The sequence below is a fragment of the Hyperoodon ampullatus genome (genome assembly GCF_949752795.1).
Source record: "Hyperoodon ampullatus genome assembly, chromosome: X".
Classification (NCBI taxonomy): domain Eukaryota; kingdom Metazoa; phylum Chordata; class Mammalia; order Artiodactyla; family Ziphiidae; genus Hyperoodon; species Hyperoodon ampullatus.
The window spans coordinates 60,133,160-60,160,661 of NC_136913.1; the positions used below are offsets into that span (position 1 = coordinate 60,133,160).

A 27,502-nucleotide genomic window follows, 5' to 3' on the forward strand; every position below is an offset into this window, starting at 1 on the left:
ACAGGTCAAAGAATAAATCACAAGGGAAATTAGAAAATACCTTGAGCTGAATGAAAAGGAAAACAAAACATACCAAAACTTATCAGATGGAACTAAAGCAATGGTTAGGGGAAATATCCTAGCCATAAACAGCAATATTAAAAAAGATCTCAACCTTCCATCTTAGGGGGAAAAAAAAGCCAGCACACTAAACCTAAAGCAAGCACAGAGGGAAAAAGTCATAAAGATTACAGTGGAAATAAATGGAATAGAATACTTAAAAAACAATAGAGAAAATCACGAAAACCAAAAATTGGTGCTTTGAAAAGATCCAACAAATTGACAAAACTTTAGCTAGCTAGACTAACCAAGAAGAGAAAAGACTCAAATTACTAAAATCAGGAATCAAATAGGGGTGACATCACTACTGACATTTGGAGAAAGACTATTCATACCTAGTGCCTCAGCTATGTCCCCTTGTATAAATCTCTTAATCTCTCCAAATTTCCATTTCCTCATCTGTACAAGATGAAGTTGATCGATATCATTTTTTAAACTCTAAGCAGATGAATCATTTTTTTCAAACAAAATCTTAAGAGGACATACTACATAGGAAACTGATTAAAGCCTAATTTCTCTGAAGCAAGATGGGGATCTTGGAGAAGTGTGAATAAGTCTCCTCCTCTTAAAGGAGATTCTAAAGCTCTTCTGGCAGAACCTAAGGGTACCACAGAACACATTTTCTTTTTCTTTTTTTTTTTTTTTTTGCGGCACGCGGGCCTCTCACTGCTGCGGCCTCTTCCGTTGCGGAGCACAGGCTCCGGACGCGCAGGCCCAGCGGCCACGGCCCACGGGCCCAGCTGCTCCGCGGCACGCGGGATCCTCCCGGACCGGGGCACGAACCCGCGTCCCCTGCATCGGCAGGCGGACTCTCAACCACTGCGCCACCAGGGAAGCCCAGAACACAGTTTCTTAATTTTTGAACTAGATGATCTGTAAGGGTTCTTACAGCTATAAAGTGTTACCTATAGTAAATTATCTTCTTATTAAAATTGCTACTATACAGTTTGTTATATTTCCACAAGATGGTGCTAATACATTCCATTTTCCATTAAAACATGTCTTCTATATGATCATTTTTACAGTTAATAATTTTATCCTAGTCTATGATCATATAATACCCTTCACTTTTCAAAGTACTATTGTATTACTTATGCTATCTTCATTACAAGCCACCTACACAAATAATGTTGCACTAATTTTTCAGATGACTATATCACAGCAGTAGTAGCTAGGTGAGTGACCCAAGGTCACAGAGTTGATTAGTAACAGATTTTCTAATGCTAGCTCTGTGCTCTTTCCCTAGATCACACTGCCTGATTACAGATAATATTGTCAAAATCTCAAGGTCTCAGGTTGAGACAGAAGCAAAAATAAAGCAATGAATATTAAGTAGCATTAAAACTGATACAAACTTCCCTTGGGATCATATATTGAACTGTTAATATTTGTGCATATAAATACATTTATGTGTATTTCCTTTGTTGTTTCCCTTCTTATTAGAAGACCTCTGGTGTCACATATTCCTATACAACCATAGTAGAGGCTAAATACTGATAAATAAAAATATCTCATTAACACTGTCCTTATTGTAAACATAATAACTATTTTTTAAAACCGTCATAGAAATTACATAATCTGGGTTTACTAACTCTAACCACTATAAATTTAGAAACTAACACTATAATTTTTGTTAAATTCTCCTCTTTCGATTCCATAACAGATACAAAAAGTTTTATAGAACAGGAAAGAGACACACTTCTCTTCCCACTTGAGGAACTACATCTAACATAAAAACTATCTCCAACTACAAGGAAACAACTCACATTAGCTGCCAACTAAGACAGGCTTTAGATTCATTTTAGAGAAATGTAAAATGGTGTTAGAAAAGGAGCTAAAAAATTACTCCTCCTCTAACATACTACTTACCCAATTATTTATTCACATCCAAAAATCTAGCAACATTAAGTTTAGGGTGTTTGTGTGTGTGTGTGTGTGTGTGTGTGTGTGTGTGTTTAAGAAAATACGAAATGAGACCTTATGGTCTCAGAAGGATACTAAAGAAATCATGCTTTCTTTGGATGCTGAGAGGAGAAAAGCAACCCAGGCCTCTCACACAAGGAGCTGAGAAATATTCTCGTTTTTGGTAACCTACAAAGGCCTCTCCTCTTCAGAAATTTATAAGCACTTAGTCTCTGACGTGTAGGTTAAGGCAGTAGGGTCATTTAAATTTCAGTTATTAAGATCAATATTAGATTATTTTTTACAAAACACTTTGAGGGTTTTATCCAATCCTTCAGGATTCTATCCAATTCAAATGTTTTCTGTCATTTTCCCAATTTATCTCACTGTCTCTACTACAACAAGAGGTCACCAATTAGGAATTTTCCTGTGTATAGTCTTGGGCTCAGTTTCATTTCACTAATTCTTTATTTACTGTCCATTTTGAAAAAACTCAACTCCTTAAATCTTCCAAATACATGTAAAGGATTCTCATGTTTTCCTTGTCGTTTAATATATTAAGAGCTTTTAAAAACTATTTTTGAAAAAAAATAAAAAAGTAAAATGTTAATACTGAGCATTTATGAGTGTGGGATTACAGGGGACTTTTACTTTCCATATTACTTTTTCTGTGACATTTAAATTTTTATAATTAGCATATATAACTGCTTTAATCAGCAGAGAAGTTTTGTTTTTTGTTTTTTGTGGTACACGGGCCTCTCACTGTTGTGGTCTCTCCCGTTGCGAAGCACAGGCTCCACACGCGCAGGCTCAGCGGCCATGGCTCACAGGCCCAGCCGCTCCGTGGGATGTGGGATCTTCCTGGACCAGGGCACGAACCCGTGTCCCCTGCATTGGCAGGCAGACTCTCAACCACTAAGCCACCAGGGAAGCCCAGCAAATAAGTTTGTAAAAAATTAATTCTATTTATTTATTTTTAATTTGGCCACTCAGCCTGGCACGTGGGATCTCAGTTCCTGACTAGGGATCGACCCCACGCCCACTGCACTGGAAGTGCAGAGTCTTAACCACTGGACCACCAGGGAAGTCCCCAATCAGCAAAGAAGTTTTAAACATTATTTTTACTATATCCATGGGTATTACCCTTTCATTTTGATTCTTCTCTCCCAAATTTAATTTGCCGTAATTAGAAAATAGGTCTTATAGCAAAAGGGGAAAAGTAAGCTTCCCCAAGTGTTTACCAGCCAGTAGCTCCAAGGAACACAGGAGTGAATTAGAAAGAACTACTAGAAATCAAGGAAAAATCATCCTTGATAAAGAATATGATTAAGGTGGGACTTCCTGGTGGTGCAGTGGTTAAGAATCCACCTGCCAATGTAGGGGACACGGGTTTGAGCCCTGGTCCAGGAAGATCCTACATGCCGTGGAGCAACTAAGCCCGTGTGCCACAACTACTGAGCCCACGTGCCACAACTACTGAAGCTCACATGCCTAGAGCCCGTGCTCCACAACAAAAGAAGCCAGTGCAATGAGAAGCCTACGCACCGCAAGGAAGAGTAGTCCCCGCTCACCGCAACTAGAGAAAGCCCACGTGCAGCAATGAAGACACAATGTAGCCAAAAATAAATAAATAAATTTTAAAAAATAAATTATAAATAAATAAATAAATAAATTCTATCATGTTAAAAAAAAAAGAATATGACTAAGATATGGGGATGAGGACATTTTTCTCCTGGGGGAAAAATAATCTGCAAAGTCTTTGCAGTAAATCAGTGTAATTCCAAAGCCTTTTGAGTTGGACTCATTTCTATTGTTTGGTTTACAGTACTTCTTATAGAATACTAATTAGTTAGAGCGCAATTTCTGTAAACCTTTTCTAAAAAGCCAAGTTCAGCAAAATATATGTCCAAATTGTTAGACAGGACTTTAAAAGACTAAACACTAAATTTAAATTCTACCAGGGCAACTGAGAGGCCACTGACAAATCCCCGAGAGTGCAGAAGAGAGTTCAATATCAACAGTCTCTTCCCACCTACTTATTCTTGCCTCTGCCAGGAGTACACAGAGGTGCTCAGTATAGCAAGAATTACAAAAGGGGAGAAAAAAACTGTACTTTATTAAACAAGAAAACCTCTTAAACATATTTCCAAAGCTCGTTTCAAAGATCTGAAATGTTATATTCTATGGAGTCCTAACTGAATTTGTCATTTGAATACACTGAGGCAGGTACCTTGACGCCAACAGTAAAGTAAGCTTAAGGATTCCCAATTTCATTCAGAATTATAGCGGCCTTTCTTAATCTGTGGCATCTCTAATAAGGGGACATAATCAAAAAAGTGTGCCAGAGGGACTTCCCTGGTGGCGCAATGGTTAAGAGTTCGCCTGCCAATGCAGGGGACACGGGTTCGATCCAGGGTCCAGGAAGATGCCACATGCCGTGGAGTAACTAAGCCCGTGAGCCACAACTACTGAGCCTGTGCTCTAGAGCCCACAAGCCAAAACTACTGAGCCTGCGTGCCACAACTACTGAAGCCTGTGTGCCTAGAGCCCGTGCTCCGCAACAAGAGGAGCCACCACAATGAGAAGCCTGCGCACCACAATGAAGAGTAGCCCCCGATGGCTGCAACTAGAGAAAGCCTGCATGCAGCAACGAAGAACCAAAGCAGCCAAAAATAAATAATTTTTTAACCCCCCCCCCAAAAAATGTGGCAGAAATCAAGGAAAGCAGCAGCTGTTTATGAAGTTTTCTTAGCAAAAGAAAAGGCAAGAGGGAGACAAAAACTGACCAAGGTCCTAAACTGAGATCTGTTAACAAGAACTGAGGGAAAGAAAAGAGCTTTATAAGCAATACCCACTACCACCCTTTATGTTCTAGGCTTCTACTTCAACAAAATTCTAATATACTACAGCAATTTTGGTATCCTATCATTTGTGAAAAAATGAAGGGTTTTCCTTTTAGACTGAATGGGTATTTCCAAATTGTATGTAATCTTTAGCTTAAGATATCCACTGTTCTCAAAAGAGTTAAGCCTGTAGAAAGTACACTCACCTTCCATGCCCTCCTTCTAGTACAAAACCTACAGAGAAAGGTGCTTAATTAGCAGCTATTCATTCCTGCTTGTATCACCAACTGCTCCCAACAGTTTTCTCAACACACAGATAATTAGAGCACAAAGAAGAATTGCCCCAAAGAATGGCAGTATATGATGAAAAGATGTGGGTGTCTGTCTTTATAATATTTTTACCTGGGAAGTCAACAAGTAATCTGCGTTTGATTTCACTGTGATAAATTTTAGAATATACTAGTGAAGCAGCCACATTAGTGCCCATTTGCGGTAAACAGCAAACACATCACCTAGCAATAGCAGCAGCTACTGCCATATATTGAGCAGTTTCTATTTCCCAAGCATGTTACTAAACACTCTACAATATATGCATCATCGTATTTAATCTCTAGAATAATTCTAAAAAGTAGGTATCACAATGTTGATAATTATTTTTGCCTCTTTTTAAATACATTAAAATATAATCCTTTTCAAGGCATCTGACAATACTTCACTTAGTTATTTTTATATCCCCAAAAGATGTGGAAAAATAATCTGGCAGAAAGATTAAAATAATATATAATAACTAGAGCTAGAATTCAAGTCCTTCAGGTTTTCCCCAATCTCATTCTAGTGACAAGAATACAAAAAGAGTCAAAAATATAGTGGTGCTCTATAAATCTGTTATTATCTAAATATGACTGTGGGTCAAATAATGTTCCTAATAATACAGACACTAAACAGAGAGTAAAAATCTGATATAGTTAGCTTATGATATAAGTATCAGTCATGCTCTATCACTGTCATATTTTCCTTCCGTAAGGTTTTCTAAAAAAGATGATGACAGATAAGAGGTCAACAATCCATGGCATATATGATAATAACCTACATTTATGCCACTTCAAGCCTCAGCCTACTCTTATAAGCAGTTGCTAGAGAGCATTCATGTTTATGTTCATTCTGGCATAAACTACAGGCTCACCTCCATAGTCTTAAGCTTCCAGAAGCCATCCATGGCACCACAGCATCGTTTTTTCTTTTTTTGTCCTTCCCATTCCTGTCTCCTTGGCATACTAATCTTTTGATAGGTTGATGCCATAATCTTTGTGATTGCTGCTCCCCCAAATACTGCCAAATCCTGGAATAGAACTCACTCATTCACTTTATAAAAAGGTTGTTCATTTAAAGGAAACTTGCTGTAAACCTATGCTAAACTAGCTACCTCCTTTGGTATATTTTTAATAATTCAATTGATAAATGTGATTTATAATAAACATTTCAGGTATATTCCACTTGTATGATGCATTCTAAATTGAGACAAGTATATCTCTTACAACTGCATAAGCCTGCTGTCAGGCATAGTTCGTTACAGAGTTTGATCAGTCTTTGAGCTCTAAAAACAAGTTATTTGCATAAGTATTTTATTAGAGATATATATGCCTATGAGTACTATAATCTTAATGACCATATTTCTATTTATTTCATTAATGGTAAATGTAATTTTCACAATAGTTAGACTAATCAAGAGAATATCTCCAAATAACTAGAACTAACCCCATACTCAGAGAAGGGAAACATTTAGGAATTGATTTGCTATATTTTACTCCATAATCACCTGATATTCAAAGCACTTGGGACTTCCCTGGTGGCGCAGTGGTTAAGAATCCACCTGCCAATGCAGGGGACACAGGTTCGAGCCCTGGTCCGGGAAGATCCCACATGCCGCAGAGCAACTAAGCCCATGCACCACAACTACTGAGCCTGAGCTCTAGAGCCCGCGAGCCACAACTTACTGAAGCCCGCACACCTAGAGCTCATGCTCTGCAACAAGAGAAGCCACTGCAATGAGAAGCCCGTGCACTGCAACGAAGAGTAGCCCCCACTCGCTGCAACTAGAGAAAGTCCATGCGCAGCAACGAAGACCCAACATAGCCAAAAATTAATTAATTAATTAATTAAAAAGGAAAAGAAAATTCAAAGCACTTTATGTGACATCTCCAGAAAAACAGATTTTTTCACAGAAGTTCACTAGCAATTACTGAGTATCTACTATTATGTCAGAACCTGTACTGGGCATAGGTATTCAGTGAAACACAGGATTCTTGCATATAGTTGCTATATTTTTGCACTATTCCCTGATATTTCCAGATTCAACACAACAGTACAAATCTTAGTGTAGTTCTAAGCATATAGTAAGTGCTTAATATATACTTACTTGACTGATATTAAAATACCAAGATTCTCAAGACTAATAATTTTAGGTGATCCTACTATTTACCCACCTGCCCTTATACTCTGGGGTTAGCAGACAGCAATACATACCAAAGCAAAAAATAAGGATTTCCATATTCTTGATGAAGATACAAAGGAGGAATGGAAGGAGAACATGCTTTTATGTTATTAAGAATAGAATACATTTTTCTATCAACTGGCAACATATAAGAATAATAAACAATACATGTTAAAGGAGTAACTAAATTTAGCATGTTGACTTTTGAAATCAGAAAATGTTTAAACTGCCAAAGTACCCTATAGTAAGTATTAACTGAACTCTATGATAATAATCGTTAATTTATATTCATTATTTTTTTATATTACCTGAACCAGAAAGTACTTTCTTCATATTTATTCTGCTTGTAGGTTTCTATTCCAAAGTTATAACAGAGACCATGAAGACATCCGGTCTACAATATTAAAAAAAAAAAACAAGATATGTCAGATTCATGATTCTCGTAACGTTAAAAAAAATCTACAGCATTTCAGAGTCTTTAAGACATACTTAGTGTTCTGTACATCAAAATAACCCACTCATCCTTATCAAAACCTCTCAATTTATATAAAGAGGAGCTAAAAAATATTCAGGGTGTGGCATTAGTTATCTATGGAAAGGTAATACAATACATTACTAATAGAACTTGAAAGGTCCTTTGTAACAGGAAATGGGAAAACTAATCATTGCCCAGCAAAAGAGCAGGCTAAAATGCCTCTGTAGGTTGCCAGATTCAGTAAAAGGCATTAGAAAAGAGTATATTCAAAGAAAACAAAATCACCACTGAGGGGGGCAAAAAAATGAATGAATACCTTTCAAAATTAAGACAACTTTAAAACACGTGAAATGTGTCCAAAGTACTATCTAGTCATAAGAGTTATTTAGAAATAGTTAATTTAATGGATCTCTTGATAACAACAAAAATTTTCTTTACATAAATTACCACTGAGATGAAGGTAGGAACAAGTATGTGAATGACACCATAGGAAAATACTCTTACATATTAATCAGCATCTCAGTTGCTGTGCCAATGTCATATCGTACAGAATTTTCATTCATCAAAATACTGGGAAATGGGGCTTCCCTGGTGGCGCAGTGGTTGGGAGTCTGCCTGCCGATGCAGGGGACGCAGGTTCGTGCCCCGGTCCGGGAGGATCCCGCGTGCCGCGGAGCAGTTGGGCCGGAGAGCCATGGCCGCTGGGCCTGAGCGTCCGGAGCGGGAGAGGCCACAGCAGTGAGAGGCCCGCGTACCGCAAAAAAAAAAAAAAAAAATACTGGGAAATGGCATAAAAGAAAAAAAACTTAATTCTAATAATTTACCCAAATATCCCCTCACTATTTATAGAAACCATCTATCCAGAATCTGATTATAACCATATAAAGGAGTCCTTTATAAGTTTAACCTGAGTAAGACTACAGAGCAGATCCTCAATTAAGAATCCAAGATCTGAGGGAAGTTATTCATAAGTAATGTGTAAAGAGCTGTCTTGCTTCAAAAAAGTTTCCCTTTGAATTACAGGACAGTACATTCAGAAAGTATAAGTTCAATATGCATGCCTGAGCACATCAGACCTACTGCATATCTGAATCTAAAATAAAGAACAGTCTTGGTAATGTGGGTCTGGCAAGAATCCAGAAGTATTTAAATGCATTCTCGACATTTCAGCAGAAAAATTTCAGCAGAAAAAGCTTAACTCATTACATGCCCCAGATCCCACAGGTTCACAAAGGGCTACACCAGTTATGTAGTTATACTGGAATAATGCAGCTTATACCCACTTGCTGCAGAGAGGCTTGCAACTAACTTACACAGAGAAAAATGGAAAGTAAAACTTTTGATGAACATTTAAAGGTACTGAGTCTTTATTCAATTTCCTCAGTGTTTTTTTTTTTCTTCCCTCACAATCCCTTCAAGTGTACTTACATTAAATACTACTTCCTAGGGGAGAAAAGAATATAAAACAATAAACTCATAAGACCAAAGCTACAAAATACTAAGATATCTTTCAAGAGACCTGCAGCATATTTTCAACGTAATGACCGAAAAAAAATCTTTTAACTACCAGTACTGCTCCATTCACTCATTCATTTATACATTCAATGATAAATATTTACTAAGCATGTCTTATCTATTAGGCACTATTTTAGGCCTTAGAGACATATCAGTGAACAAAGCAGACAAAAATCTCTGTCCTCATGAAACATTTCTAATGGGGTACTTAGTACTAAGATTTATACAAATATCTCTTTAAAAAAATACGTTCCTGGCCTTCCATGGAGTGGTAACATCTCATTTTGCAAGTAATACACAGTGGCAAAAAAACACAAAGAAGGTAGATTTGTAAGTCTGTTGTATATTGGTCATATAGAAACGGACTTATGGGACCAGAACTCATGGAATCTCTAGAAACTCCAGCCACTGCTTCATCTACTGGCCCAGAAATAAAAGATCCAACCGAATACCTAATTTACAATGACACGATGAGACTATATAGATGATTTTTAAAACTCAGATATTGCAGCTAAAATTGAGTTTGATCACTAACTTTTGAGTTCAGTATGAGGCTTTTAAAAAAATATTTATTTATTTATTTGGCTGTGCTGGGTCTTAGCTGCAGCATGCGGGATCTTCGTTGAGGTGTGCAGGACCTTTAGTTACGGCATGTGGGATCTTTTAGTTGTGGCATGTGGGCTCTTAGTCGTGGCATGAGGGATCTATTGATAGTTCCCTGACCAGGGATTGAACCCGTGTCCGCTGCATTGGGAGCACGGAATCTTAACCACTGGACCACCGGGGAAGTCCCCTTTTTATTTTTAATTAACTAGATAATTTCATTTTCTGTGAATTACTTTATAAATTAGGTTCTTAAAATTCAGAAAAAGCAAACCTATTATTTTTTTAGTTCCAAGTTCCAAGCTATTTTACTTTGTGATTTTGCTGTCTTTTAAACATTTATAGATCATGTATTTTTACATTTTGTTCAATTATAATTGTGTAACAATAATTGAATGATAATTGCCTGCCTTTCTTCCTTAATGGCTTTAAGACGTTTACCTTCCAATCCCTCCCTTACTCAGCTTTCTCTAATCCTCAGATGTCTCAGTAATAATAAACAATAGGTCATTAGTTATTTCTCCTGGTGCTCTAAGATACAATTTTCCAAACACTTTATTTCTCTGCCTCTAAACAATACAGCATTACCTTCTGCCATCATGTCAACACCTTAAGTAATTCCTAATCTAGTTTTGGGATACAGGAAGGATGTCTCAGAAATAAGAGAGTTGGCTTATTTAATTCATTAATTCTTTTTAAGTGAATAACACTACAGTTAGCTCCTCTCCAACCTTTATCCGATCATTTCCTCTCATTATAAGATTTCTTGCCCTGGATTTTCAGGTCTTGTCTAAACCTTAAGCCCATCAAAAGCACACTAAATAATTTCATTGACCTTTAGAATGAAAATCGTAAGTTTTCTCAATCACCTTCTAAACAAAATACAAACTCTTAACTCTGAACTTCAAGGTCCTTTGATGGTAGCCCCATCCTGACGAAGGCATAGTTAATAATTACTTTTCTGTTACATATCCTTGATCCTCTAATTCAATCCTTTCCCCTCTCTTTACATTTGCTTTTCCCTTTATCAGCTCTAACTCTGCAAGGTACCAAAATTTTTCTTTCCCTAAACACCAGCTATGAGTCTCCTTTCATATCTTTCAATATGCAATTCAATGTCCATTTATTCTACAAAGCATATTAAAGAAAGATGTCCGTCCTCTAGTAATTTATAATGTGAAATAGATAGCAACAGAGCTAGAGACAAAAGAAAGAGATGTTAAAAACATGCAAATGCAAACAATCCAAGAAACTTTATAGATGAAATTATGAGAATTAATAAAAGAGTTCAGAGAAGTTGCTGGATATTAAATAAACATTTAAAAGCAACTGCATTCTTATACACCAATGACAAATAAAAATGTAAACTCTAAGATATCACTTATGACAGCAAGTTGACTGAAACTTTAGACAGAAAATTTAAAACTATGTTGAAATACATTAAAGAAGACTATATAAATTAGGACATATCACATTCATTAATAAGAAGACTCAACATTATAAAGACAATGATGCTCTCCAAATTAATTATAAATCAAATGCCATTTCAATCAAAATTTCAATAGTTTTTCACCAGACTTGACAAGCTGACTCTATAAGGAATACAGAAGAGTACAAGGCCCAGAACAGCTAAAACAACATTGAAGAAGAATAAAGTAAAAGAACTTATGTTATCAAGACTATACTGAGTTAAATAATGCCCTCCTCCCAAAATTCATGTCCATCTGGAACCAGTGAACTTTACCTTATTTGGAAATACGGTCTTTGCAGTGTAATCAAGGTGAGGTAATGCTGGATTAGGGTGCATCCTAAATCCATCATGACTGTCCTTATAAAAACAGAACTCAAAAATAATATAGATAAAATGTAATTCTAAAAATGTTCATCTAACCCACAGGAAGGTGGGAAAAAGTAGACAGGAAACAAAAAGCAGAGAAAACAAACGAAAAAGCCAGCATCACATTCCTGTTAAAGATGTCAGATTGAGCACACACAACTACCTCTGCTCTCTCCTAACACCCCAGTAAAATGATAGTAAAAGAAGAAAAGTTTTTAATTGTGGTAAAAAGCATGTAACAAAATGTACCATCTTAACCATTTTTAAGTGTAGAATTTAGTAGTGTTAACTATATTCATGTTGTTGTGCAACAGATCTCCAGAACTTTTTCATCTTGCAAAACTGAAACTCTTTACCCATTGAACACTAACCGTTCATTTGCCCCTCCCTAAACCCCTGGCAATCACCATTCCACTTTCTGTTTCTGTGAGTTTGACTACTTTAAATACCTCGTATAAGGGAAATCATAAAATATTTGGCTTTTTGTGACTGACTTATTTCATTTAGTATAGCATTCTCAAGGCTCACCCATGTTGTAGCAGTTGACAGGTTTTCTTTCCTTTTAAGACTGAATAATATTTCACTGTATGTGTATACTACCTTTCTTCTTTAATCCATTCATTTGTCAGTGGACATTTGTGTTGCTTCCACCTCTTAACTACCGTGAATAATGTTGTAATGAACATGGGTGTGCAAATATTTCTTCAAGAACCTGCTTTCATTTCTTTTGGACATATACCCAGAATGGGATTGCTGTATTATACACTAATTCTATTTTTTAATTTTCTGAGGAACTGCCATACTGTTTTCCATAACATCTACATCATTTTACATTCTCAGCAAGTGTACGAGGGTTCCAATTTCTCCACATCCTCATCAACATCTGTTATTTTGTTGTTTTAGCCATCCTAATGAGTATGAAGCAATATCTCATTGTGGGGACTTCCCTGGTGGTCTACTGGGTAACATTCCACACTCCCAATGCAGGGGGCCCAGGTTCAATCCCTGGTCGGAGAAGTAGATCGCGCATGCATGCTGCAACTAAGACGTCCGTGTGCCGCAACTAAGACCCAGCGCTGCCAAAAAAAATAAATAGATAAATAGATAAAGGCTGACTGCAACTTAGAGTAAAGGAGACAAAGAACACAGTCTTAAAAAAATAGTTTAGAAAAGTCACTAAACAAATAAGTACAAACTACAGCAAGAACAACAAACTGAGTAGTGGGGAAAACCTAACTTCCAAAGTTACTACATTATAATATTGAAAATGTCCACTTTTTAACAACAAAAAAATAAGACATACAAAGAAGCAAAAAAGTATGGCCCTTTCACAAGAAGAAAAGAAGGAAGGGAGGGAGGGAGGAAGAAAGGGAGAGAGGGAGGGAGGGAAGGAGGGAGGGAGGGAGGGAGGGAGGGAGGAAGGAAGGAAGGAAGGAAGGAAAACTGTCCCTAAGAAAGCACAGATACTGGACATAAAAGACAAAGACTTCTTTTTTTTTTTTATCCACGCTGTGTGGCTTGCGGGATCTTAGTTCCCCAACCGGGGATGGAACCCAGGTCCCAGCAGGGAAAGCACCAAGTCTTAACCACTGGATCACCAGGGAATTCCAAAGATAAAGACTTTAAATCAACTGTCTTAAATATGCTCAATGAGCTAAAGCAATTCACGGAAAAAGAACTAAAGGAAACAAGGATAAAAATGTCTTACCAAATAGAGGATATCAATAAAGAGATAGAAATTACATATATAAGAAAAGAAATTCTGGAGCTGGAAAGTACAAAAATTGAAATTAAGAATTCACCACAGGGTTTCAAAAAAAGATTAGATCAGAAAGAAGAATCAACAAACTTGAAAGTAAGATCAATAGAAATTATTCAGTTTGAGGAGCAGAAAGAAAAAAGAATGAAGAACAATGAGCAGAGCCTGAGACCCATGAGACAACAACAATGTATGTAAAATCAGAGTCCCTGAAGGAGAGAAGACAGAGAAAAAAGCAGAAAGAATACTCAAAGAAATATTGGCCTCAAACTTCCACATCTGATAAAAAGATACAAATCTGCAAGTCTAAGAAGCTCACCAAACTTTAAATAGAATAAACACAAAGATATCCAGGACTTCCCTGGTGGCTCAGTGGTTAACAATCCGCCTGCCGGGGCTTCCCTGGTGGCACAGTGGTTGAGAGTCCACCTGCCAATGCAGGGGACGCGGGTTCGTGCCCCGGTCCAGGAGGATCCCACATGCCGCGGAGCGGCTGGTCCTGTGAGCCATGGCCGCTGAGCCTGCGCGTCCGGAGCCTGTGCTCTGCAACGGGAGAGTCCACAACAGTGAGAGGCCCGCATACCGCAAAAAAAAAAAAAAAAAAAGAATCCGCCTGCCAATGCAGGGGACATGGGCTTGAGCCCTGGTCCGGGAAGATGCCACATGCCGTGGAGCAACTAAGCCCATGCACCACAACTACTGAGCCTGTGCTCTAGAGCCTGCAAGCCACAACTACTGAGCCCACGTGCCACAACTACTGAAGCCCTTGCGCCTAGAGCCCGTGTTCTACAACAAGAGAAGCCACCACAATGAGAAGCCCACGCACCGCAAGGAAGAGTAGCCCCCACTCACCGCAACTAGAGAAAGCCTGCACGCAGCAACAAAGACCCAACACAGCCATAAATAAATAAGTAAATTTATTAAAAACAAACAACAAAAAAAAGATATCCACACTGAGACACATTATAATCAAACCATAAGAAGACAACGAATCTTGAAGGCAACAAGCAAGATGCAGGTAGTCATGTACAAGGGATCCTCAAACTTCAGCTGATTTCCCATACAAGCCAGAATGCAGTGAAATGACATATTTAAAGTGATGAAAAAACGACTTTCAACCAAAAGTTCTCTGTGTGGCAAAACTATCCCTTCAGAAATGAAGGAGAAATTAAGACATTCTCATATACACAAAAGTTGAGAGAGTTTGTCTCTAGTAGACCTGTTCTACAATGCTAAACAGAAATTTTCAGGCTGAAATAAAAGTATGCTAGGTAGTAATGCAAAGAAATACAAATAAGGGTAAAGGTAACTAGGTAAATATAAAAGTCAGAATTATTGTATTTTTGGTTCATAACTCCTCTTTTTTTTTCTATACGATTTAAAGGAAAAGTACATTTAAAAATAAGTATAGGGCTCCCCTGGTGGCGCAGTGGTTGAGAGTCCACCTGCCAATGCAGGGGACGCGGGTTTGTGCCCCAGTCTGGGAAGATCCCACATGCCGTGGAGCAGCTAGGCCCGTGAGCCATGGCCGCTGAACCTGCACGTCCAGGGCCTGTGCTCCGCAATGGGAGAGGGCACAACAGTGAGAGGCCCGCGTGCCGCAAAAAAATAATAATAAAATAAAATAAAATAAAATAAAAATAAGTATAAGTCTATGCTAATGGGCACATAATATACAAATATGTAATTCATAAATGGAGATGTATAGCAGCAGACTTTTTTGTATAATATTGAAGCTAATAGGTATTGATTCAAATTGGATTCTTACAAGTTCACGACATTAATTATATTTTTCAGAATAACCAGTAAGAAAGTAACTGAAACATATGGTGAAAAAGGTATGAGAAGGAAATCAAAATGGAATACTAGATAAAAGCAATTAAACAAAAAAGAAGGTAGTAGTGGAGGGAATGAGGAACAAAAAGATATAAGGCACATATATAGGTATATAGAAAACAAACAGGAAAATGGCAGAAGTCCTTTCTTATCAGTAATTACATGTAATTTAACTCTCCAATTAAAAGGCAGAGATTGGCAGATTGGCTAAATTTTTTTTAAACACACCATGATCAAACTATATGCTGGTTACAAAATCTCAGTTTACATCCAAAGACAAAAATAGATTGAAAGTAAAAACATGAAAAAAAAATATTCTAAGCAAATAGGAACCAAAAGAGAGCTGAGTGCCTATACTAATATCAGACAAAATAGACTTTAAGTCAAAAATTGTTACAAAAGACAAAGAACATTACATATTGATAAAAGGGTAAATTTATCAAGAAAATATAACAATTATAAACATATATACACCTAACAACAGACCCCTAAAATATATGCAGCTAAAACTGACACAAGTGAAAGGACAAACAGTTCTACAATTACAGTTGGAGATATCAACACCTCACCTTCAATCATGTACAAAGCCAGACAAAAGATCAAAAAGGAAACAGAAGACTTGAACCTTACTATAAACCACCTAGACTTAATAAACATATACACAACACTCAACCCCAAACCAACACAATACTCATTCTCCTCAGGTACGCATGGAACATTCTCCAGGATAGACCATATGCTATGCCACAAGTCTCAATAAATTTTACAACACTGAAATCATACAAAGCATCTTTTCCTACCACAATGGAATAAAACTTGAAAACTGGAAAATTCAAAAATATGTGGAAATTAAACAACAGACTCTTAAACAACCAATGGGTCAAAGAAGAAATCACAAATGAAATTAGAAAATATGTAGAGATGAATGCAAATGAAAACACTACATACTAAAACTTATGGGATTCAGCAAAGGCAATGCTCAGAAGGAAATTTATAGCTATATACACCTACATTAAAAAAAAGATCTTACAAAACTATAATTCAAAAAAGATACATGAAGCCCTATGTTCACAGCACTATTCACAATAGCCAAGAGATGGAAACAACCTAAATGTCCATCAAAAGATGAATGGATAAAGAAGATGTGGTATATATATAAAGGAATATTAATTACTCAGCCACAAAAAAGAATGAAATAATGCCATTTGCAAAAACATGGATGGACCTAGAGATTATCATACTAAGTGAAGTCAGAAAGAGAAAGACAAACACCATATGATATCACTTATATGCAGAATCTAAAATACAACACAAGTGAACTTATCTATGAAACAGAAACAGACTCACAGACATAGAGAACAGACTTGTGTTTGCCAAGGGGGAGGGGGTTGGGGGAGGGATGGATTGATTGGGAATTTGGAATTAGGAGATGCAAACTAGTATATATAGAATGGATAAACAACAGTCCTACTGTATAGCACAGGGAACTATATTCAGTATCCTGTGATAAACCATAATGGAAAAGAATATGAAAAAGACTTAGTATAACTGAGTCACTTTGCTCTACAGCAGAAATTAACACAACATTGTAAATTAACTATACTTCAATAAAATAAATTTTAAAAATAAAGATCTCAAATCAACACATAGGAAAAGAAGAGCAAACTAAACCAAAAGCTAGCAGAAGGAAGAAAATAATAAAAATTAGAGATAAATAAAACAGAGAAAAGAAAATCAATAGAATTAATCAAACCAAAAGTTTGTCATTTGAAAGATCAATAAAACTGACAAACCTTTAGTTAGACTAACAAAAAAGAAGTTTCTAAAAAGAATTACTAAAATCATAAATGAAAGTGGGAATATTTCTATGGACCTTACAGAAATAAAAAGGATTATAAGAAATTACCATGAACATAGTATGCCAAGAAGTAAGATAACCTAGATGGACAACTCCTAGAAACACATAAACTACCAAAACTGACTCAAGAAGAAATAGAAAATCTGAAAAGATTTATGACAGGAGATTGAATCAGGAATCAAAAACTCCTCTGAAAAAAGTTCTGGACCAAATGGATTCCCTGGTGAATTTTATCAATCAATTAAAGAAGATTTAACACCAATCTTTCTAAAACTCTTCCAAAAAATAGAATATGAGGGAATCCTTCCTAACTCATGCCATGAAGCCAACATTGCCCTGATCCCAAAGCCAGATAAAGATATCACAAAATAAGAAAACCACAATGTCCTTTATGAATATAGATGCAAAATCTTCAACAAAATACAGTAAATCCCCTACATACGAACAAGTTCCATTCTGACAGCATATTCATGAGTCTAATTTGTTCATAAGTCCAACAAAGTTAGCCAACTAACACAATCGGATATACAGTACTCTACTGTAATAGGTTTATAATACTTTTTTTTAAAAATTTTTTATTTTTTGCTTTATAACAAATTTAATCAGTTATACATATACATATGTTCCCATATCCCCTCCCTTTTGCGTCTCCCTCCCACCCCTCCAGGTGGTCACAAAGCACTGAGCTGATCTCCCTGTGCTATGCGGCTGCTTCCCACTAGCTATCTACCTTACGTTTGGTAGTGTATATATGTCCATGCCACTCTTTCACTTTGTCACAGCTTACCCTTCCCCCTCCCCATATCCTCAAGTCCATTCTCTAGTAGGTCTGTGTCTTTATTCCTGTCTTACCCCTATGTTCTTCATGACATTTTTTTTCTTAAATTCCATATATATGTGTCAGCATACAGTATGTCTTTCTCTTTCTGACTTACTTCACTCTGTATGACAGACTCTATGTCCATCCACCTCATTACAAATAGTTCAATTTCATTTCTTTTTATGGCTGAGTAATATTCCATTGTATATATGTGCCACATCTTCTTTACCCATTCATCCGATGATGGACACTTAGGTTGTTTCCAGCTCCGGGCTATTGTAAATAGGGCTGCTATGAACATTTTGGTACATGTCTCTTTTTGAATTATGGTTTTCTCAGGGTATATGCCCAGTAGTGGGATTGCTGGGTTGTATGGTAGCTCTATTTTTAGTTTTTTAAGGAACCTCCATACCGTTCTCCATAGTGGCTGTACCAATTCACATTCCCACCAGCAGTGCAAGAGTGTTCCCTTTTTTCCACACCCTCTCCAGCATTTATTGTTTCTAGATTTTTTGATGATGGCCATTCTGACTGGTGTGAGATGATATCTCATTGTAGTTTTGATTTGCATTTCTCTAATGAGTAAAGATGTTGAGCATCCTTTCATGTGTTTGTTGGCAGTCTGTATATCTTCTGTGGAGAAATGTCTATTTAGGTCTTCTGCCCATTTTTGGATTGGGTTGTTTGTTTTTTTGTTATTGAGCTGCATGAGCTGCTTATAAATTTTGGAGATTAATCCTTTGTCAGTTGCTTCATTTGCAAATATTTTCTCCCATTCTGAGGGTTGTCTCTTGGTCTTGTTTATGGTTTCCTTTGCTGTGCAAAAGCTTTTAAGTATCATTAGGTCCCATGTGTTTATTTTTGTCTTTATTTCCATTTCTCTAGGAGGTGGGTCAAAAAGGATCTTGCTGTGATTTATGTCATAGAGTGTTCTGCCTATGTTTTCTTCTAAGAGTTTGATAGTGTCTGGCCTTACATTTAGGTCTTTAACCCATTTTGAGCTTATTTTTGTGTATGGTGTTAGGGAGTGATCTAATCTCATACTTTTACATGTCCCTGTCCAGTTTTCCCAGCACCACTTATTGAAGAGACTGTCCTTTCTCCACTGTACATTCTTGCCTCCTTTATCAAAGATAAGGTGACCATATGTCCGTGGGTTTATCTCTGGGCTTTCTATCCTGTTCCATTGATCTATCTTTCTGTTTTTGTGCCAGTACCATACTGTCTTTTTTACACAAATAATGCATAAAAACACACACAGAAAAAAATTTAATCTTACAGTACAGTACCTTGAAAAGTAGAGTAGTACAACAGCTGGCATACAGGGGTTGGCATCAAGTGAACAGGAGAGGAGGCGAGAGATGGTAGAGCTGAAGGATCAACAGCAATAAGTGACGGAGGGCAAGCTGCAATTTCACTCATGCCTGACGTTGGTGGCACAGGTTCTGGTTCCTTGCTGGATTCAATTCTGTCTACTCTCTTGAAAAAATGGTCCAGTGACGTCTGGGTAGTAGCTCTTTTTTTCTCGTCATAGGTGACACCTTACCACTGGATTGCATTCTGAATGGCTGCTGCAACCTTCGAGTACTGTTCTACATTTGGTCCTATGCCTCAAAAACTAACAGTGCCTCCTCAAATAAAGAAAATCCGCTGCCATTTCCTGCATCGTGAATCTCTTCAGTTCTTCAGTTACTTCTTCCTCTTGTCTCTCTTTGTCCTTTCTCTGGGCCGCCAATTCCATCAGGTCTTCATTAGTAAGCTCCTCGTGTTGCACAGCAAGGAGTTCAGTGAAGTCATCCTCTTGCATATGTAGCTCCAGCTTCTCGCTGAGGGTCACTAAGTTGCTGAAGACCTCTTTGGACTCCTCATCCACCTTCTCAAATCCACAAAAATCATGAACAAACTGTGGCCAAAGGTTCTTCCAAACCCCATTCATGGTGACAGCTATAACCTCACACAAAGCAAAGTCAATGTTTTTTATGGCCTTGTAGATATTATGATCCTTCCAAAATTGCTGCAAGGTTGTTCCTGATTCGTCACTAACCTTTACTGTCTGATGAAAAGTGTGACGTAAATAACATTTCTTGAAAGTCGCTATAAATCCCTGGTCCATAGGCTGGATGAGCAATGTATTCAGTAGTATTTGGTGGCAGATGCACTACTCTGACGTTGGGATGAATGTCATCCATGAATGGGGGATGGCCTGGAGCACTGTCGAGCAGCAAAAGAATGTTGAATGGGATGTCCTTCTCCAAGCAATATTTCTCTACCTCCGGGATAAAGTGGTGGAAAAACCAGTCCTGGAAAATGGCCTGTGTAATCAGGCTTTGGGGTTACTCTTCCACACAACGGGAAGAGAGCCCTTGGCTATGCTTTTAAGGGCTCTTGGGTTCTCTGAATGATAAACTAAGGGAGGCTTCATCTTCAGATTGCCAGAAGCCTTGCCAACAAACAACAGAGTTAGCCTATTTTGCTGCTTTACAGCTGGGCACCAACTTTTCTTTCTTACTGATGTAACTTTGGTCTGGCATCCTCTTCCAGTACAGTCCTATCTCATCCACATTAAAAACCTGCTCAGGTAAATACGTGCCTTCATCAATAATTTCTCAAAGCGTTTCAGGAAATTCCCAGGCAGCTACCATATCTGCACTCGCTGCCTCACCACTTACTTTTACGTTGTGAAGGTTGGCTCTAGCCTTGAACCGATGAAACCACCCATGGCTGGTGTTAAAAGATGCTCCCTCTGATTCTTCGCTATGTTTCTTTCTCAACTCTTTTAGGTTTCTCTTAAAGGCTTTTAGCTTTCTCTTGAATCAGCATTAAGCTGAGCAGGACTCGACGCTGATGCTGATCCTGCATCCACACACTGAGAAGTTTCTCCATCTCCTCCATCACTTTTCCACACTTCTTCGATATTATTGTCGACATCATTGGCACAGCAGACCTCACACGTTCCATGATCTTGTCCTTGTTCTCTAGAATCATGCCGATGGTTGAATGACTCATGTTATAAGAACAAGCGACATCTACCATCTTTTCGCCTCGCTCCACTCTCTCAATTATTTTCACTTTTGTTTCCATCATTATCGTTTGGCGCTTCTTTGCAGTACCAGCTACATCACCGCTGCTTTTACGCTTGCTTCCAGACATCCTGGGCTTGAAATAAAGTTACTGCACTACTATACTCTATACAGTAATGTACACTAAAGTACAAAAAAGCACAACCACTTGTAGAGGACGCATGCACGTGACAATGTACACCAGACACGTGAACTAACTTACATGACTGGACATGCAAACACACGTTTACATCTTTGAAAGTTCTAAACTTGAAGGTTCATATGTAGGGGACTTACTGTACTAGCTAACAGAATCCTGGAATACACAAAAAGGATTAATTTATATATCATGTCCAAGTGGAATTTATCCCAGGAATACAAAGGTGGTCCAACATAAGAAAATACAATGTACCACACCACATTAATAGGATGAAGAAAGAAAAAAAACACGTGATAGCTCAACTGATGCAAAAAAATGCATTTAACAATAACCCAACACTCTTTAATGAAAAAAAAACTCTAAACAAACTAGAAATAAAAGAGAACTTCATCCATCTAATAAAGTGCATTTGTGAAAAACCCTCAGCTAACATAATACTCAATGATAAAAGACTGAAAACTTTCCCCTTAAGATGAAGAACGAGGATGCCTGCCTTCACCACTTCATTCAACATTGTACTGGAAGTTCTAACTGGAGGAATTAGACAAGGAAAACAAATAAAAGGCCTCCAGATTGGAAAGGAAGAAGTAAAATTATCTCTATTCACATATGACATGATCTCAAATGTAGAAAATCCTGAGGAATACACACAAGTTAAAGTGCACACACACACACATTCTTACTAGAACGAATAAGTGAATTTAGCACAGTTGCAGGATACAAAATCAACACACAAAAATCAGTTATATTTCTATATGTTAGTAATGAACAACTTGAAAAGGAAAGTAAGAAAGCAATTCCATTTACGACACCATCAAGAAGATTAAAATACTTAGGAATAAATTTAATCAAGAAGGTACGAGACTTGCACATTGAAAACTATAAAATATTGCTGAAAGAAACTAAAGAAAACATAAATAAATGTGAGGACATCCCATGTTCATGGAATGGGAAAATTAACATTGTTTAAGATGGCAATACTCCCCAAAGTGATCTACAGATTCAATGGAATCCCTATCGAAATCCCAACAGCCTTTTTTTGCAAAAATAGAAAAGCCAATCCTCTAATTGAGATGGAATTGCAATGAACCCTAAATAGCCAAAATAATCTTGAAAAACAAAAACAATTTGGAAGTCTCAAACATCTGTCTTTCAGATGTACAGTACAACAAAGCTACAGCAATTGAAACAATATGGTACTGTATATCACAGGGAACTCTACTCAGTATTCTGTAATAACCTATATGGGAAAAGAATCTGAAAAACAATGGATATATGTATAGGTATAACTGATTCACTTTGCTGCACACCTAAAACTAACACTATATTGTAAATCAACTGTATTTCAATATAAAATAAAATTTGAAAAATAAATAAATTAAAAAATTTTAAAACACCAGTATGGTACTGGCATAATGAAAAGACATACAGACCAATGGAATAGAACTGAGAACACAGAAATAAACTCTGACATCTAAGGTCAACTGATTTTTGACAAAAGTGCCAAAACCAATTAAGAGAAAAAATACTCTCTTCAACAAATGATAAACTGGAATTTCTACATGAATTTGGACCCCTACCTAACACCATATACAAAAATTAAGTCAAAATGAGTCAAAGATTCTTATCATTTTAACTGCTAAAACTATTAAAAAATCTTAGAAGAAAACACATGGGTAAATTATCATAACCTTGGATTTGGCAGTGGAATCTTAGATCTGACACCCCAAAGCACAAGCAACAGAAGAAAAAGTGAATAAGTTGGATTTCATCAAAATTTAAAACTTTTGGAGCTTCCCTGGTGGCGCAGTGGTTAAGAATCTGCCTGCCAATGCAGGGGACACGGGTTTCAGCCCTGGTCTGGGAAGATCCCACATGCCACAGAGCAACTAAGCCCATGCACCACAACTACTGAGCCTGCGCTCTAAAGCCCGTGCTATGCAACAAGAGAAGCCACCACAATGAGAAGCCTGTGCACCGCAACCAAGAGTAGCCCCCACTCTCCCCAACGAGAGAAAGCCCACGCACAGCAACGAAGACCCAATGCAGCCAAAACTAAATAAATTAAATAAATAAATTTTTAAAAAAGAAAAGCATTAAAAAAAATTTAAAACTTTTGTACATGAAAGGATACTATCAAGAGAATGAATATACAACACAGAGTATACAGAAAATATCTGCAAATCATATGATATATCTGACACAGGTGTAGTAGCCAAAATACTACAACTTAGTCACCAAAAGATAATCCAATTTAAAAATGGGCAAATGGTAATTCCCTGGCAGTCCAGTGGTTAGGACTCCACGCTTCCATTGCAGGGGTCACAGGTTTAATCCCTGGTCGGGGAACTAAGATCCTGCAAGCTATGCGGTGCAGTCAAAAATATTTTAATTAAAAAAAAAATTTTTAATGCACAGAAGACTTGAACGCACATTCCTGAAAAGAACAGAAAATGGCCATACAAATGGTGAACATTTGTACAAGCACATGAAAAGATGTTCAACATTACGTCATTAAGGAAATGCAAATCAAGATACCACTTCACACGCACTACGATGGCTTTAATTTTAAAAGTCGGAAAATAAGAAGCATTGGTGAAGAAATGAAGAAACTGGAACCCTCATACATTGTTGATGGTAATGTAAAGTGGTATATATAGCCAATGTGGAAAACAATTTGACACTTCATCAAAAAGTTGAACACAGAATTATCACATGACCCAGCAATTCCAGTCCTAGGTATATATCTAAAAAAATTGAAAACAGGTACTCAAATACTTGTACTCAAATGTTCATAACTGCAATATTCACAATAGTCAAAAGGTGGAAACAACTCAGATGTCCATCAACCAATGATGGATAAAGAAACTGTGGTATATCCATACAATGAAATATCATTCAGTCACAAATTAAATCAATAGATATAGAAAGCAGATTGGTGTTTCCAACAGTATGGGATTTTACTTTGGGGTGCTAAAAATGTTTTGTAACTAGATAGAAGTGATGGTAGCATAACATTTTAAAGGTACTAAAAGAAGAGGGGTGTGGGACAGGTAATTTTGAAACATGAATTGTAGAATTATTTTTCTCTTTAAACTATGTACATATATACACTGATAAAAAAGTAAAATTATGCATAAAAGGTAGGCATAAAAAGTAAACCAGGGCTTCCCTGGTGGCACAGTGGTTGAGAGTCCGCCTGCCAATGCAGGGGACACGGGTTCGTGCCCCGGTCTGGGAAGATCCCACATGCTGCGGAGCAGCTGGGCCCATGAGCCATGGCCTCTGAGCCTGCGTGTCTGGAGCCTGTGCTCCACAACGGGAGAGGCCACAACAGTGAGAGGCCCGCGTACCGCAAAAAAAAAAAGTAAACCATATACATTTAAAAATAACGATGATAGCCTGAATTAAAAATAAACATCAATATTTGTTGGAAGCATTAATGTTCTAATGGCTACATAAAGAGCCTAACTGCAGCCAAGAACATGAACAAGTATGACCAGGCTTTCCATATGCTATAGGTGTTTAGTTAAAAAGTATATAACTCACTTAAAATTTAATGGAAAATGCCATTACAAAGATTCCAGTAAGTCATATTTAAGGCTCAAATGATTCTGAGTTTGTAATGAAGTTGATACCCTTAAGTGAGTTAACGCTCTCCCAGATACACGAAGCAGTGGGTGGAAAGGGTCAGAGAAAGCAATCATATCCCACTAGCCACAACAGGCAGAAAACTGAATTTTACTTTCAGAGGAGTAATTCATTTGTGTGCTATGAGATTAGATTTTACTATGGAAGGAGAGATGTACACAATCTTACACATATGTTTCAAATATTTGGCTATAAAATGGTAAGTTTAAGTAGGCAAAAGAGAATAAAATCATGGTAATGAAGTCCAGGCAGCCTAGACTTCACTTAAAAGCTTTGTGCCCCTACAGAACAGCAATGAAATCTAGCTGAATCTTGAATTAATTACTTCGAAGGGTTCCAGAGGCCCACTGGCCATTTTCCTTGTGTAAGTGAAACTTTCATAATGAATTAAAACTCTACACTGAAAATAAATTCTAGAGAAAGCTAAGAATAGAAATGAAAGATAAAAGCAAGTCGAACACACAAATCAACTAATGAAAATAAAATTCTGATTAAAGTTTCAAACTTTGAGGAGAAATAGTTAAATAAGTAAACAACCTGTTAAGAGATTTTTGCCATTAAAAATGCACACATAGACACATACATTCTAGGATCTGGCCCAGGGCTTCTCTAAATCAAGAAGTAGGAATTTTTGTACTGAAGGTACACTTGTGAACTTGTTGTCATGCAATCATTTTACAGATGAGGACAATGATTTTCAGAGCAGTGAAGTATCTTACCACTGGCCACACTAGTAAGTAGCCCCTTCTATAATATTCTACACAGATCATGAACCTTGTTTTGAGTAATTACAAGAGTCTCAAATATCAAAGAAAGTGTCTCTATGTTCTACTTACCAAGGTAAGTAAGTATATGCAAACTTTTAAATAAATGCTTAAATTGCTAGAATTTTCTAACTCTCACAAAACAAAGTTCAGTTAAACAACATATCACTATGTCCCAATTAATCCAGTTAATTGATTTTTTCACTATGCACCTACAGAAGCTATACACCAAACTAATTATTTCCAACCATTTCATTATTTTGCATGATTCTCATGATTTCGCAACACTTCCATCAAGCTCCTAGAAGTGCTGTGTGGCATACATGTACTTTAAAATAGAAGCTAATTAAGTTTTACTTTAGAGTAGGTATTTTGGTTTTGGGTTTTTTAGAACTTCATAAAATCCTCTTCTAAGGAATAGAGACATGTTGACATCAAGTCAGCCATGCCTCATACCCAGTTTCTGTGTATACTTTCTCTTCTCTGTAACATAATCACTTGACTTACAGGGTTTTAGGAATTTATTTTTATAGTTCTATAATTTTACAGAGGGAGAGAGACTCTGGGGACTGCGTGGTTTCCTTGATAAGATTCTAGCAGTATAAGAATGTATTGTTCATTCACCCAGGGGATGAGCATAGAGAGTCAGAGCCCAGTAACAGAGCATCTACATGGAGTAATGGCCAGGCATACGGTGTTGGACCAGGGCGAGGAGGATGTACACCCAGAATAAAGATTCAGAGCATGAACAGGGAGAGCAGGGCACCCTCACACTGGAGAGGCTGGCAGAGGGGATGGGAGACTGGTTACATACAGAGGGACTGATTAAATAAGCAAATATATTAAGGCTAATAGAAGCCAGGTTCCTCATTACTGGAGAAGAGAATTAGAAATATAGAAAGGAAGAACACTAAGATGAATACTTCGGTGTTGGACTAGAATTGAAAGTATCATGGCTTTCAGTAGATTAGATAGATAGATAGATAGATAGATAGATATGGGTAGAAATGTGTGTACATATTACATATGTATATATTATATATAAATATATATGTATATAAACAAAAGTGTAAGTGTATATATATGCTCAGTTCACTGAGAGGGTCTGACAGCAGTGACACCCCAAAACAATAAGCACACCTAGTACCCAGATTTTGGCTTCTGAATAACATTTTCCACCAAAAGGAACCAAGGCTCCTGAGAGAAAAATAGCTAATTCCATGGCTTGAGCAGGAGAGTACAGAATGAGCCTGGAACATTTTAGTGAGCCAGAAAGGAAAGAAATGTTCACAAGTTATGGCAATATGTTAAAAAGACATAGAAGTCAGCTTAAAGGGGCTCCTAGTGGCCAAATCTGGGAAAATTTGAGTATCAAAATAAACAGAGTTACAGTTCTGAGTACGTAAGATGTAATAAACACATGCCACCCTTTCCCTCCCACTGAATGTTAACTATAAAACCTGAACTAACTGCATGGAGCTATTCAAAGTCTCGGAAAAGAAAAGAACAGAAGGCACATAGGGGAAGAATACCAGAATTCAAAGTAACACCAACCTGGTAGTGAATTTACCATTCTTTCCCGCTGGTATACCCTAGTCTAAATTAATGCACAGCCAAAAACTAAGCAGTGAGCATTGTGCTTCAGACTGAGAAAGCATCTCTAGTTCTGGCTTGAGTTATTCAGAGAGAGTACAGAAATCCTGTTTTGGTTTTTATTTTTTCTTTCCTCCATTCTCAGTGACTCAGTCCCCAGGCAATTCCATGGTGGCAACAACAATGCAGCTAGAGGAAACCACAAGAATTGAAACTTTGAGGAGAGAAACCTTTCTC

General features: G+C 37.3%; 1 protein-coding gene across 1 annotated transcript in view; it reads right to left on the minus strand.

The window, feature by feature from the left end:
* The window catches only part of TEX11 (testis expressed 11), a gene marked incomplete at both ends in the record, with an annotated part of 339,675 nt that overhangs the window by 242,228 nt on the left and 69,945 nt on the right, over positions 1-27,502 (minus strand). The window contains one exon of the mRNA XM_079728048.1: positions 7,644-7,729. Within this exon, the coding sequence (XP_079584174.1) occupies positions 7,644-7,729 (86 nt within the window). The remainder of the gene's footprint in view (positions 1-7,643; positions 7,730-27,502) is intronic.